Source organism: Borostomias antarcticus (genome assembly GCF_949987555.1).
Source record: "Borostomias antarcticus genome assembly, chromosome: 5".
Classification (NCBI taxonomy): domain Eukaryota; kingdom Metazoa; phylum Chordata; class Actinopteri; order Stomiiformes; family Stomiidae; genus Borostomias; species Borostomias antarcticus.
Genome location: NC_140238.1, coordinates 29,097,669 through 29,113,945, shown reverse-complemented (window position 1 = coordinate 29,113,945; position 16,277 = coordinate 29,097,669). Strand labels below are relative to the sequence as shown.

The window sequence follows — 16,277 nt, the reverse complement described above, 5'->3', positions numbered from 1 at the left end:
TCAAATAGTCTGAGGCATGTTTTGTTTTAAAGTATTTCATGAAATGTGCTGTACTATATGTACAGTATTGCTGTTCCCATTTCATCTTATGCATCTTTGTAGCAGTCATTACACGTACGCAGGGACTCCAGTTAAAGTAGTCAAGCTGGTGAATATCAGATCATGATCAGACAGTTTGGTCGTCCCAGCCCCTCTACTCTTAGCATCACAAGGCCTCCTGGTCTGATCTGGGTCTAGGCGCGGGGTGTTGCATGCTACATGTCACGCTGCACTTCCGTCTCACTCCACCAGGCGGAGTACTGTAGCCAGCTGACTGGAAAACACATGCACGCACACACACACAAACACACACACACAAGCACCACCCCCCTCTCCCTCTGAGGATCATCACTCCCTCCTCCTTTCACTCCCAGAGGGAGTTTCCACCACGTCTGTACGACCAGTCCTGTCTGATTACTTCCATGTGTAGGAGGACACAGGAGCACCCTGGGAGAGCCAGACTGCGGCTCCATGTGTTCTGCCATTAGATTAGAACTGGCCGACGTCTACCACGAGTCCACCCATGGCGGGGTTAGATCGTACCGGCCTTCAGCGGGGGCCAGCAGGCCTTCGGCTGTGTGTCCACCGGAGAGCTGTATGTAGCTGAACAGCACCAAGCTTACAGCTCCTTAGAGCGCACTAGAGATGGAGTTTAGAGTTGGCTAGGCTACTGATGTTTTACACCTATGTTAGCAACGAGTGTTTTTGCAGACTGCAGATTAACTAGCAAGGTTAAAATAAATGGCTAATGTTAGATAGTGCTAACGTTCGCTGTCTCGGCAGTTTTGCCCAAAACCGACCGTTGTTGTCATCAGAACAGCCTTTTACAGCCAAAAAGTTACAATTGTTTCAACTGCAAAAAAGCCTAGAGCTCACGGCGCTATAGCGCTAAAAAGCACTTGGGACACAGCTCTCGTCTTTATAGCGCCCTAGAGCTCATTACCCATCGCAAACAACGAGAAAACGGCACCAGCTCTAGAATACAGCTCCCCGGTGGAGAGGAGAGAGGACTCCGACTGATCCCCCCCCAGCGCTGCAGACCGCTTACCGTCTGAGAGGGAGAGGATGGGGTGCAGGCTGGGGTCGAACTGCGCCAGTCTCTCCAGCAGGGGGCGATCATACTGGACCTCCGGTCCGGAGGAGGAGGAGCGGCCGCCGCACGTCACGCACTGAGGGTTGACCTCGCACGGACACCGGCACACACCCTGCCTCTGCGTCTGGGGAGGAGAGGAAAGACAGACAGGGAGAGAGAGAGAGAGAGAGAGAGAGAGAGAGAGAGAGAAAGAAGGAGAACACAGCGAAAGAGGGAGGACAGAAACAAGGAGCATAAGGAGAAAGGAGAAGCAGATGAGAACCGGCCAATCGGAGAAAGCAGTCACCTTTTTATTTAAACTGTAGCGGGTTCGGTTGAGATCGCGTTGAGGCTGTATCACAGTTGTGTTATGCTGAGGTCGTGTTAAAGGATGTATTCAGATTGAGTTGACGGCGTGTCGGTGGTGTTATGCTTATCTACTGAGGTGAGTCCCGACCTTGCGGTGAAGGTTGTTAAGGGCGGAGGGTCGGAGGAGGCGCCGTCTCTTGCAGCTGATGAGGGGGCGTGTGCGCGCTGCAGTGTTGGCCTGATCCTGCAGGGGGAGCTGTGGCTGCTGCTGCCTCCTCTGGTGCTCTTCCAGCTCAGCAGAGGAAGAGAGCAGGCTGGGAGAGACAGACCACGGGTTAGACTCATCCTGCTGTTCCACCGCTCTCTCCATGTGCTGCTAAAACACTTATACCCTTGGCCAGCACAGCTATACTTAATGTCTAAATACAGTATGCCTGAGATGAATGATACAATATGAGATGAATGATATTGAAAACCACCGTGTTTTGGCGCAACTAAAAAAATATAGGCTCAGGGTGCATTTAGCTTATTTACTTTTTTTTTTGCCAGGCGTCTTCTGTGGCTTTCACAACCGTAGGAGTATTGCATTTATTTGTGGTAATGTCTGTAATATCGATGAGCCGGACACTGGTGCTGCAGTTAGAACGGTGGGGTTTTACTGAATGAATCTATCAGGGGACGGCGTCATGTGTTGCGTTCTTCCAAGTTCAACTGGGGATAGCCGTAAGGTCCATCATAATGTGTTTCACCAATAGGCAGCACGCCATTTTGCCCTCATCGCCAAATCATAGTTTCGGCATGCGACTGAGCTTCCTTTTGTATCCAATGGGAACGGGCACTTATCCTTGATGAGCGACGTCTGGCTTAAGATAAGGAGCTAATTACATCCATGATATGTGTTGGAAGGACCAAAAATCCCCTCACATACACTCTCACACACACACACTATCATATACACACACGCACACTCTCTCTCTCTCTCCCTCTCCCTCTCATACACACACACACACACACACACACACACACACACACACACACACACACACACACACACACACACACACACACACACACACACACACACACACACACACACACACACACACACACACACACACACACACAGCAGAGTGGGCTGTACCTGTTGATGATGCCATTGACCTGCCTCCCGGACACACACGCTTTCCTCAGGCCCGTTTCCACGGAGACAGAGCCGGAACCTCCCGCCCCTGCGTCCGCGCCGCGCTCCTGGGACCCAAAGCAGGCGGTTAGCATGGTTACCGCTCAACAACCCCCCCTCTCATCTCCCTTCCTCCCTCTCCCAGTACCCCCTCCCCCCATCTAGAGGGTCGGCTCCTCGGCCCTCGGAGGGAGGTCTACCAGGCTCCTCTGAATGGGCAGGAGGGTACACACCACTTGGCAGTAACCAACAAAGACCACTACTGTGCCTACGCCCCCTCCAGCCCCTCAGAGCCCGCACTCCTTGCCAAGTATCCCTCCATTCCTCTCAATCTCCCTTTTTGCCCCACCTACCCCTACCCTTCCTCCACCACCCCCCCTCCCTCCCTCTCTCCCCTGCCCTATTCTCCAAACAATCCCTCCTCCTGCTCTCTACCCCCTCTTCTCCTATACAGCGACCCCCCCCCCCCCTTCTGTATCTCCATGCTAGGCAGGGTGACATCTTGATATCTTGAAGTATGTTGAGTCTAGCCTGCAAGTATGAACAAGGCTGTTTAACTGACTTATATTTACGGCCTGGTTCCTGAGGTCTATACTAGAGGACCAGACGGGTGTTAACTGTGTTCACACGGGTTCACGGTTTGGAACTAGTCCAGTCTACAGAACCAGAGAGTGTAACTGACTGGTTGTTGTCAGACTGACTCTAGTTTGAAAATCAGGTAGTTTGGAACTAGTCGTCTAGTCTACAGAACCAGAAAGTGAAACTGACCGGTTGTTGTACAGACGTTTATTGTCCAAACGTCGGAACAAGGAAGTTTAACTGGCTGTTGACAGATTGACAGCTACGTCTCCGGACAGCTTACCTGTGTCACCTGGACAACAGCAGGCTCCGCCTTCACCTCCCCGTCCTCCAGCAGCACTTCAGAGGGGGCGGGGTCTCCAAGCAACACGGAGCCCTGTGATAGGTCAGACGTTAGGTCAGGGTTAGAGACGCACAAAAAAAGAGAGGATTGGCTGTTGTGTTGTGTGCTGGGGAGAGAGAGGGGAGGATGGGAGCGGGGAGGGGATTCTAACAGCTAGAAGACGAAGAGGGGAGGTGCAAACTACATTAGACTGTGAGAGAGGGAGAAGGAATGTGAGGGGTGTGAGAGACTAGATTGTGTGTGTGTGTGTGTGTGTGTGTGTGTGTGTGTGTGTGTGTGTGTGTGTGTGTGTGCGGGCGGAGAGATGAGTGTGAGAAGGAAGCAGTTTCAGGTGCCCCTTTATCACCTCCATCACGTCTGTGACATCACGACTCCTAGCATAGCCATGGCGACGCCAGGGCAGGGTTGCGTTACTGTGACGACCTGGGGCAGTGTTCTAAATTCGGAGAGTAGCCCATTTCGTGTGTGTGTGTGTGTGTGTGTGTGTGTGTTGGGCGAGCGTGCATACCTTGCTGAGGCGTAGCTGGCGGTAGATGTCAGTGTGTTGTCTGATGCGGTACTCCAGGTCAGAGACGTGGGCTTGCAGCCAACTCCAGTGGCTGATAATGGAGGCCCTCTCCACCGCAAAGCGACCCTCGGCACGACGCCACCTGGACACGCACACGCGCACACACACGCGCACACACACGCGCATACACACGCGCATACACACACACACACGCGCAGAGGACAGGGAGAAGAGATTGACAGTTAGAAAGCTAAACAACAGTCTGCTGGCTGATACACCAAAACATTATCTCACTCACACACTCTCATTCTACACTCACGCGCACACGCACAAACACCTTAGGACCCATCTGAGTCTCAGTGAAGGAACAATGTACATCAGATGAGGGTGAAAGACAGGATTAGAGAGAGAGAGGGAGAGAGAGGAGAGAATAGATGAAGAGGTGACAGAAATGGAGGGAGGGAGGGAGGGAGTTGCTTTGTTCTACAAAGTCACAATTACAGACCCCCCCCCCCACCCCCATCTCCCTTCTTTCTCTGGTCCGTTCTCTCCTCTCACCTCATCCACTACCCTCCTGCCTCGTCATGTATTGTTCTATCTGCCCATCTCCTCCAAGCTGCATCCATCTTTCTCTTTACTTTAAATATTCTCTCTTTTCTGCTGCCTGATGTATAATGAATGGAGCTCTAGCCAGACTCTTTTTTCCCAGCCAGACATTTTCCAAGAGGAGGAGGGGGGCAGGGATCATGTGGGGGAGGGGGTGGCCCTGAACGGCTGCAATACCATAAAGATACTCAAGGGGCAGCAGAGAGGGGGTGGGGAGGGGGGGCAGGGTAGTAGGTCACTCACGCATGGACAAAGACTACAGAGGTCTACAATATTGTGTGTGTGTGTGTGTGTGTGTGTGTGTGTGGTGACCTTGAGGGGAGATGTCCTGTGTGAGTCATACACACACCTGCGTCCCCTCTGTTCCCACCTAGGAATGGTAGCCTGTGTGTGTGTGTAGATCAACAATGGATGTCTCTATTGTCAAGTAAACCACCAGTAACCTGCCATCACATCCACCCCCCCACCCACACACACCCACCCACCCACCCACACCTCCGTCTGCCTCTCACACTTCAAACGGGGCAGCATGATTCATCTGCACACAAACACCACTCTGATCCAGATTTCACTTTGTTTTCACAAGTCTGCTACAAAATACCTCTCTCAAACGCACGCACCTGTTCGCACACACACACACTGCAAGCAGGAAGTGAGAGACCCGGCTGAAGAAAATCAACAGCAGCAGCAGCTGCCTGGCAGGAAGTCAGAAAAGTGGAGAGAGGAAGTAGAAGAGCTAGCGCTACGGGAGAGTGGGAGAAACAAGCCCGACTGTTACCTGGGTGCCCTTTTCAGACTACATCGGCATCAGAAGACCGCCACATGCTGGGGGGGGGGGGGGAGGAAGGGAGGGAGGGAGGGGTGAGGAAGGGAGGGAGGGGTGAGGAGACGGGGAAAAGACAGAGATGTGAAGGAGGAGAGGGGGACGGCAGGATCCGGGAAGAGAGGGAGGACGAGGAGAGAGAGATAGTAGAGGGAGCAGTGTGTAGTGTCTATGGGCGGGGTCTGGAGAACAAAGGGTTTGATGTTCGGAGAAAAGGCAACATCCCCGCCCCCTCGACATCACATGACCACATGGTGCTGCAGAGGGGGAGAGAGAGAGAGAGAGAGAGAGAGAGAGAGAGAGAGACTGAGCTGAGTAAGGGTAGTGTGAGCGAGGGAGGGAGTTGAAGAGGGTGAAACTGGAGGAGAGGGAAAGAGACATTGAGAAAGAGAGAGAGGGGAGAGAGGGACAGAGCGGCTGGTGTAAGCGAGGGAATAAAAATGGTGGTGAGAGAGAAAAAGAGTCAAAGAGAAAGAGTGAGAGTGTGAGAGAGAGAGAGGGGGAGAGAGAGAGAGGGGGGAGGGAGAGGCATCTGGGAAGGGCATTTATGGGCCTGGATACCACTTCCTCTTCCTACTGGAAAATCACTGACAGCAGTTGGACTGTGTCATGGCAGCAGTAGGCAAACGGGATGTAGGATAGAGGCCGTTGAGACCATGGCTAGTGTGTGCTTCAAGTGTGTGTTTTCTAGTGTGTTTGTGTGTGTATTCAGTGCAAATGTGTGAGTTTAAGGCTAGTGTCTGCTTTTAGGGCTAGTGTGTTGTGTGTTTAGTGCTAGTATATGTAATTAATGTTACCATGTCAGTTTATGACTAGTGTGTGTGTTTAGTGCTAGTGCATGGGTTTAGGGCTAGTGTGTGTGTTTAGTGCTAGTGTGTGGGTTTCGGGCTTGCGTGTGTGTGTGTTAAGGGCTAGTGTGTCTGTGTGTGTGTTTAGGGATAGTGTGTGAGTTTAGGGCTAGTTTATTAATTTACATCTAGGGAGAGAATACAATTTCATATTTGTTTTTCCTGTAAAATCCTGCCGCTCTCATGTTAAAAACAGACCAACACAGGTGTAGCTCAGGAGGTAAAGCGGGTTGTCCAATGAACATAGGGTCGGCGGTTCGAATCCCGGCTCCTCCTGTCCACATGTCGAAGTGTCCTTGGGCAAGACACTGAACCCCAAATTGCTACCAATGAGCAGGCTAGCACCTTGCATAGCAGCTGCCACCATTGGTGTGTGAATGTGTGTGTGAATGGGTGAATGAGGCCATTGGAAAGCGTTTTGGATAAAAGCGCTATATTAGTGCAGTCCGTTCACCATTTACCACATCCTACATAGTACTGAATAAGAAAATGATGGATTCACCATAGACATGAAGTCAACTCCACAACACCCCACTGACACTGAAAAACCAGTCAGACCCACGTGCCACATTTCTGTCTGTCATCACTTTTCCCCCCCATGTTGCTCCTCGTCAGGGGGACACATGGCTGAATTGGCGCCACGGGCAATGGTCAACACAGCCCCTCCCCCTCCCTATCCCCTCCCCCATCGCCCCATCACAATGGTGGCCTGGAGTGGTAGATAAGGCACTGAAACCAATAAATAACCTGCCCTATCTTAAGTCAGCGTGTACGTGTGTTTGCATGTGTGTGTGACGTTAAGATTCAACAATGGGGAGGCTAGCCCGCCAAAAAAACACCCCAATCGACCCCACCCTAACACGCACTCTGTGTGTAATGGTACATATTACTCTTAATTAGTGTGTAAACTAGTCCGTCATGTGTTTACTAATCTGCCGGTCTTAATTTCCAGACTGATTAGGAGTCCATGTGTTAAAGCAGAGCGATGTCTGTTAGTGGTCCATCTGTTGAGCTTCAAATAACTAGGCCTCCTACCTCCAGTAAATAACAACATGTTAGGGTAGGGATGTGCAGGATAATTGTTTATCTGACTAAACGGTGCAGCTTCTGCTAGTCGTTTAGGATATATTAAATCGGCTAAAATAATATAATTTGAAGAAAAAATAGGATTTATTTATGGGTGGCACCGATAGATCGGCAGTTGACAAGATATCCATATCCATATCATATCCATTCAGGATTGGAAATGAATTTTCTATTTAGGCTATAAAAGTGACACCTTTTATCCCTCCCGTTTCTAACTTGCTATAAGATGTCTAGGAAGCCTTTTCTCTATCAGCAGAGACCGTGTCTCCCTGCTCAGCGGTGCCCGTCTCTCACACACACACACAAGCACACGTGAGGAACGCTGCTCTGAGTGGAGAGAATGACACGCTCAACGCCAACTAATACTACATGTTTGATGTAGTTTAGAGTAGGTAGCCTTAGGCAACTTGCCTGATTCGCCTATGGAACATTACCTCGCAAATGCATGCAGCAATTATCCGTTGATGAATAGCTTTCACTTTCATTGTTGCGTCTTTTCAAAATAAAAGCAATGCGTTTTTTCACACGTTCTTAATATTGAAGGGTGTGCTGATATTGTCTATCAACAATGATATGGGTCAGCAAACGCAGCTCACATGACTTGCGTCGCAGTTTTGAGGAAAATGTCAAAATAAAATGTAAGTTATAGTTCTTTTTTGTATTTAATTATAGAAAGAACATGGGAAAAATAAATCAGCATCTGCAAAACCGGAATCGGCAAGTCAGACTCTTAGAAAAAAATCAGGAATCGGAATCGGCCAAGAAAAGTGCAATCGGTGCATCCCTAAGATTTATAAAAGGTTTTAAATAATTTAAGTCAGCTCACTCACAGTACTCAGGCGTATGCTAGGCCTACTATTAAGACTGTGGATGTCATTTTTAAGCCAAATATTATTCAAACATTGGTCCACAAAAACATATAGAATGTAAAAGTGCAATTAAAAATGAATCTGAATAAATAATAGGTCTACTGTGAAACAAAAAATAGCGAATTGTAGCCTACATTTGTTGTTCGCCGTGTCCGTTAAGCGTGGTATGAAAGACAAAAAAAAAAGTGTTAATAGCCTAGTTGACAGACAGCAGCCATTACAGAGAAGATGGAGAAGGCAGAGCATACATGGAAATCGCAACCGAAGGCTGGATACAGACAACTACCAAGTCGTATATGACAATAACTTGTCATTTTATGGTTGACAGGGAACCGGTCAACGCTGTGCTACAGACGTACACGCTCGAGGGGAGGCACTCGGCGGCAAACTTGGCAGAGCACCTCCGCACCGCCGTTAAGAGAATGGGGAGTGGAACACAAGGTTGTCGTCCGTGTTCATGATAATGGGGCGAACATGAGCTGTATTCCCATATACATGGGCTGGTCTAGTCTACGGATGGGACGGTTTGAAATTTTCATATCACGGTTAGAGTGACCAAAATTATCACGGTTCACGGTTTTATCACGGTTAGGGATGGGTCTCGTTAATTTTTATCGATACTGATACCATTATTGAGACTGCTTAACCATTATTGAGACTGCTTAACGATTCGAGTCTTTATCGATCCCACTATCGATACCCTACTTTTCTACTATTTGATGGAAAGACAAGACAACTATAAATTCTTAAAAGAACTGAATTGGTATTGTTAATTTGTGACTACTGATGCACAGGGCATAACGTGAAAAGACAAAAAATAAATTATAGCCTACTGCATATAAATTAAATAAAGTAGCCTATAGGCTATGCTTTACATAACATAACACACCATTACATAACAAATGGCTGCTCTTAACTAAACAGTATTAGAGAAAGACAACCTCCCTCCCTCTTTCCATCCCCTTCCCTCCCTCCCTCTCTCTCTCTGTCCCCCTCACTACAGTATACTTTACACAACAATAACAACAACATGACATGACGAGCACTGCAGCTTGCCAACGTTAACCAGCTAGTGCTATAGCATTGTACATGCAAGTGCTATGCTATACATTAGGCTATTCTACATTAACATTGACAGTCCTTAAATCTAGATGTCTTCTTTGCAAGTTAGATTCCCTCTGTCATCCGCTTGCTAAAGGCTACAAAAATGTCGTAGTATAACTTAGACTACAGTGGGTCATTCATTCATTCATTCAAGGCCAACATTTACGTTCTTTAGCATAGACGTTGCATTTCCCCCCTTGCAGGAAAATATCTTGGAGCACAGGTTGCATTTCGGCCTCCTCCTTTTCTTTAACTTTTGTGAAATGTAACCACGCCTCAGATCGCTTTGTGCGCTCAGCCATTCTCTCCGCCAAAATACATCTCACTTTCGGCCATGCCCCTAGTGCTGTTGTTTTTGCCTGAAGTCAAAACTCTGCCTACGTGCTGCTACCTGTGTGGCTTTTCCTCAGAAATTGAACAGGGATGAGGGTCACAAAGCATTTAGCATGTTTTTCAAAGTCAAACAGCATTTTGTATGATTTTTCAGTGACGTGGTCATGCACGGTTATCTTTATTATTTTCTTATGCACGGTTATCTTGATAAATGAAAATGTAACCGGTTGTACTGTTTTCACCGCGGTTCACCATGACACCGGTAACCATCCCATCCCTAGTCTGGTCTAGGGTGGTCTGATTCCATATACATGGCCTGGCCTGGTCTAGCAGTCTGACTCCATATACATGGACTGGTCTGGTCTAGCACAGTCTGACTCAATATACATGGGCTGGCCTGGTCTAGCACAGTCTGACTCCATATACATGGGCTGGTCTGGTCTAGGGTGGTCTGACTTCATATACATGGACTGGTCTGGTCTAGCACAGTCTGACTCCATATACATGGACTGGTCTGGTCTAGCAGTCTGACTCCATATACATGGACTGGTCTAGCACAGTCTGACTCCATATACATGGACTGGTCTGGTCTAGCAGTCTGACTCCATATACATGGACTGGTCTAGGGTGGTCTGACTTCATATACATGGCCTGGTATAGGAGGTCTGACTTCATATACATGGGCTGGCCTGGTATAGGAGGTCTGACTTCATATACATGGGCTGGTCTGATCTAGCGCAGTCTGACTCGGCGCGTCAGCCCAGCACGGCCGGGAATTGCATTCCAATAACAACAAGGCAATCCTGCTTGAAGATGTCCAACTAATGATGCACAGGTCATGTTAGACTGTAACCTACACCGGAACTAAAAAAAAAAACCCAGCCTACTATGCGATGGAATTCACATAGGTCTTAGCTCCAATTTGTTTATTTGGGATTTATTTGACTGACAAAACCATATGTAGTAGGGCTGCCCCTTGAAAGTCGACGAGTCTAATCATCAGTTGGAGATCCTTAAAGGACAGGTTCAGAAATAAGCATTAAAAGCCATGTTATAAGGTTATTTAGGGTCATATAGTACGGCCGACATCAAAGTTGCGCCAGGGAACCCCTCTCCCCTCTTCTATGTACGCCAGCAATCACGTGCATTTCCCAAACGGAATATCACAACACAAAACTGCTTTCTTAGATCAATCTTTTTGTATTAACCAAGATAGCCGTTGGAAAAATGTTTTCCCCGTAGACAGAAAATGTGCGTGAAAAGGCTTTAATGACAGCCAAAACATTTCCTTGTTTACCCCAACGCATGAGCCTATCCGCGCACACTTTGAAACGAGCAGTTGTGGAGACTATCGTCAAATCGCCCAACGGTAGTCTATGGGAAACACTGCATCAAAACAAAGGAGCATCCGAAGTAGATGACTAATGTGGACTAGATGATGCATGTTTAGCAAGAAAAATAGGCGTCTTTTATTGTGCTGCCTCGGAGTTTGAGTTGAGTGAAGTTTGACAGCTGTCCCGACGCCCGCGGTCTTCCCTCTGCCTAAGCATATGAAAACAAACCAGGCCAGGTCCAGCCTGGCTTATGTGCGTGGCTGGCTTGTTTCTGTTCAGGACTGGTAGGACGGAATCCACTGAAATGCCACTGAGATAGCTGTGAATTGAAATTATATGAAATAATGTCTAATAAAATGTCCTATAAATTAAGATAGTCTTGTCGCCGGGGTACATCAGTTTCAATGCTTCCAATGCTAATCCAGCACAATAAGAGCAGGATAGCCAGTTAGCTCATCAGCTCACAACAACTAGCAGCAGCTTCCATAACATTAATGGTAGGGGTCAGTGGCTAACGCAGTTACACTGATGATAACAAAGTCATCCCCACCAGGTCTTGAACCCCGTTCTCCCGGGTGGGAGTCCAATGCTCTCACCACTACTCTACTTGTAGAGTGGAGATCGACGGGTTGGTTTTGGTGTCCTTCTTCCAGTCCCTAGTGTGGGTTGGGGTGAGAATAAGGGTTGGGGTTGGGACAGGATCTGACCTATAAGGCAAGGGGTAAAGGACGGAGTGAAAGGATGAACATGTGGAGGTTTGGGGTATAGTCCCATAAAATCATCCCCACCGGGGCCTTGAACCCCGATCTCCCGCGTGGGAATCCATTGCCTTCATCGCTACTCTACTTGTGCAGTGGAGATCGGCGGGGGGATGTTGGTGTTTATGTTGGTGTGCTGGGACTACTGCCTCTTGTGGTGCCAACAGAGAAACGCAGGTCAACATTCAATGGAGGGAGGGAGTGATAACCAGACAAACGCTATCCTTGGTGCGATGGCTTACAGCCACGTACAAAAAAACGTTGGAACGAATTGTTGAATCTCTGGTTTGAACAGGCGAATCTTCACGTGAACTGAAACTGAAATCTGATTCCTATAGGCTGCTCTGAGCTGCATCACGGACACTGAGTTTGATGAGTGGGCACTGTCGTCAGCTAATGATCAGACTGAAGATTCAGATGATTAGAATGATTATATCACTAATGTGTTAGCTAGCGAGCTAAATGATATGAACTAGCTACTGTATTTTAGATTTTAACATGTCTTTGAAAGATTTTTCAAGGCGCCCATCCACATCCATTGTATGACCAAAACGGTGGTAGAGCAATTATCAGACTTTCTCAAAAGTGCTAGTTTTGTCAACGTTTTGATCTGAACCATTGTATATGATCATAAGTAACCTTAAAACAGGGCTAAACATGCATTTTCCCTTTACTACTCCTTTAAACAAAATAAATCACATTGATATCTTTGCCAAGTAATAAGCTGTAAGGACAGGCTGAACTACTGTTTTGCACTGGCAAACAGTGACACAGCCCTGCGCAACGCGTGCAAATTGGTGGTTGGGAAACATCAAGAATAGTCATCTTAGCTTGCATAGTTTGAGAAACATCCTCAATTTTTTCTAACTAGCACTTGTTGTAGAAACTTGGGAATCCTGTTTTTAGATTAGTCATGTAATCGGTTACAAAACCACCGTCTAGTCATCAGTGAAAATAGTCGCTGCGCACATCCCTAGTAGCTAGCTAAACTTACAAGCTAGAGTGTTGGCTACGTAGCTAGCTAGCTCAGCACTAACGTTAGCTAGATAGCTAGCTACTCCCACACGTCAGACTAATGGGGTTAAAAGCTAAAAGCATCCATGGGAAAAGGCATATATTAAAAGATCGTTCTCTGGATTTATGAATTGAATATTGCCGCCATTGGTGTGTGAATGTGTGTGTGTGTGAATGGGTGAATGAGAGGCCATTGTAAAGTGCTTTGGATAAAAAGTGCTATATAAGTGCAGGTCATTTACCATGACTATCTCCATGAAAGCCAGGCCCGGGCCCTAGAGCAAATAGGCCTATGAGACCAGGATGCAGGCTCGAGTTATGCAGAACGGGGAGGAGAGCAGAGAGGAGAGGATGTGTTGCTTAGTGACGCTGTGACTGAGCGCAGGTGTCAGGCTGGGCCAGACAACAGCTACACAGCATAGAGGAGGAAGGAAGGCGGGTAGAGAAAGGAGGGCAGAGAGGGGAGGGGAGGGAGAGAGAGAGAGAGAGAGAGAGAGAGAGAGAGAGAGAGAGAGAGCACACACCTTCCACCCACATTAACTATGTAACCAAACCGGTTGAAGGAAGGACAAGGAACAAGGTAGGGAGGGGAGGAGGAACAGGCTGTACAGGAGAGGACAGGCAGCAGGACACAGACAGAGGGTGACAGGTTTACCAAGGCCAGACCCGACCAGACCAGGATGGGTTAGTAAGAGGGCTTGGCAGACTGGACCAGGCCAGTCTAGGACACTGCCAGGCCAGGCCAGGCTAAGGGATCAGAGGGAGGAAGATGGAGGCCTGCTCTATTGTTTCTCAGCAGAAAACAGTCATGCGTCACAGGAAGCTGTGCTAGCAAGTAGAAAGGAAACCACCACTGCTGAAATTATGATAATAAACATGCCTGTGGACCAATCAGAGCTTAGCTCTCACAAACCAGGAAGAGGGAAAGAGGGTGTGTGTGTGTGTGTGAGAGAGAGAGAGAGAGAGAGAGAGAGAGAGAGAGAGAGAGAGAGGGAGAGATAAAGAGAGAGATAAAGAAAGAGAGGGGAGAGATAAAGACAGAGAGAGAAGGAAATAGAGAAAGTATGCGTGTTTGTCATTACAAACAAACCACAGGCAGACAAAAAGAGAACAAAAACACTCAGCATTCCTCAAAGTAATTTCCTTCCCCCTTTCCCCAGCTAAGCCACACTGAGGGAACAGCACTACTTAAGGTCTGCTTGTTACCATCATCAGTCCACCCAAACCACACAGATGATGGGACCGTGACCCAATCTCATCTCTCACTCAGATTCAGAAAACCTCGTCTGTCGTGACAGAAAATTGTCTTAGACCGGCTCAACAATCAACACAACTCCACTAAGAACACAGTACGTATTTCTAAAACCAGCACAAGTAATTACTAAAATAAAACAAACTACTTACAGACTACAGAGACCCACTGTACCTCTGCGTCTACAAACATCACTCATAGGCTCATCTCAGGTCAACACAGTGTGGTGTGTACATTAGTGGATACGGCCCCTTTGACCTAGGTCTGCTCAGCAGACCTGCTAACCCCAACAGGAGGCCTCTCTGGCCGAGTGCTGTAGGCCAAACCTGGAGGAGGTTACTGGAGCCTAGGTCTGGATGTTGGTAAATATGCCGTGTCTCCCTCCCTCCCTGGTAACTATGAGTCATCATGAGTCAAAAGCCTGCCTCTCTTAAACACACACACACACACACACACACACACACACACACACACACACACACACACACACACACACACACACACACACACACACACACACACACACACACACACACACACACACACACACACACACACACACACACACACACACACACACACACACACACACACACACACACACACACACACACACACTTTTTGTCACGATTATTCTTTTTGTCACGATTATTCTTTTTGTCACGATTATTCTTTTTGTCATTCAGTCTCTCAGTCTGTCTGTATTTCCCTCTGTCCTTCCCTCTGTCCGTCTCCATTTCTCTCCATCTCTCTCTCCTCATCTCTCTCAGTCAGTCGGTCTCTCTCAGTCAGTCGGTCTCTCTCAGTCAGTCGGTCTCTTTCTTTCTACGCACCGGGTTCATAATCTGGGACTAAGCCTATTAGGTCTTACGCAATAATCATGTGACCACCATGCTGCTGAATGTAGGTTATCCCTCATGTGGATGGCTTTGGCTTGTGTCTCACTCACACACACACACACACACTATCCCCCTGACCCCCCACACATCAAGACTTACCCTGATCCACAGGAACTACAGCTTGACCCACAACAACATGGTCGGGGTCTAACCCTACACACAGACAGACAGACCGCGAGAGAGGCGGATGCAGCCAGACTGCCAGAGAGGCAGCCAGCCAGAGGTCCAACAAGCTAACATAGGCGGACAGACTGACAGAGGCGGACAGACTGACAGAGGCGGACAGACTGACAGAGGCGGACAGACTGACAGAGGCGGACAGACTGACAGAGGCGGACAGACTGACAGAGGCGGACAGAGGTGGACAGACGGACAGGAAGCAGCCAGACAGAGAGGCAGGCAGACACAGCACCATCAGGCCTAAATCTCTATGGGTTTTGGACATGAATAGGCCTGCATTATAAACCACTAGCATGCCTCTATGTTGCACCATGAATAGGTTCTGCATTGGAGTCGAATAGCTGGCAGCCATGTAGTATGAATGGGGCCTGCATTAGAGACCGCTAGCTTGCTGCCACAGCATAGATAGATCCACAGCAGCTGTCCTCCAGCACGGAGCAGTGAGTGAAGTTAAAGTGAACTGTAGTTGAACCTTTGAGCTGCCTTCCTGGTTTTTGCAGCCTTGACCATGCTGGTACCGGGCTGCACGTCCCTGATGGATCACAATCAACCACCCACTCCGGAATCTAGCCGACATTCCGGCATGACAAAACCTAGACAAGTCCCTCTCTTTTGACCATCCCTCTTCTAGACAAGTCCCTCTCTTTTGACCATCCCTCTTCTAGACAAGTCCCTCTCTTTTGACCACCCCTCTTGTAACGCGCGGTCGTACCGGCTCTGGTAATTGCCGGTCGTCTCAGACACGTCCCGCATAGCTCTCGTCTTCCTCATTCCGCTCCCGTCTTCCTCATTCCGTCTCCATGGCGACACCCCTCGCTATTACCTCACCTACACCCGAGACGTCTCAAAACACCTCTTCCTGTTTATTATGGCATATTCCTGGCATACGCCTTCCCCCAAGCCTGCAGGCTGTGCTGCAGGTAGACCTACAGGTGGGGATGTTGACCCAGTCGGGGTTAAAGGTCGAGGACCTCAGCTGGTCATCAGAGACAATAAGGTCAGATAAGTTACAGTATAGGATCTGTGGGAAACCTAAGAGCCCATAGAGAAGATATGTAGCACAATGGAGCTTGAGGGATCACATGCACACATGGAGGAGCTTGTGAAAGTAGCCCGGAGTCAAGTACGGTGGCTAACCTTT

At 48.4% G+C, this 16,277-nt stretch overlaps 1 protein-coding gene across 2 annotated transcripts in view; it reads right to left on the bottom strand.

Moving 5' to 3' along the window:
* kansl1b (KAT8 regulatory NSL complex subunit 1b) overlaps window positions 1-16,277 on the bottom strand; it is a 38,914-nt gene that overhangs the window by 15,156 nt on the left and 7,481 nt on the right. For both annotated transcript variants that reach the window (XM_084437700.1, XM_084437701.1), the window contains 5 exons: window positions 4,031-4,172; window positions 3,463-3,555; window positions 2,562-2,668; window positions 1,569-1,734; window positions 1,088-1,256 (listed from right to left, as the gene is read on the bottom strand). In XM_084437700.1, the coding sequence (XP_084293826.1) occupies window positions 1,088-1,256; window positions 1,569-1,734; window positions 2,562-2,668; window positions 3,463-3,555; window positions 4,031-4,172 (677 nt within the window). The remainder of the gene's footprint in view (window positions 1-1,087; window positions 1,257-1,568; window positions 1,735-2,561; window positions 2,669-3,462; window positions 3,556-4,030; window positions 4,173-16,277) is intronic.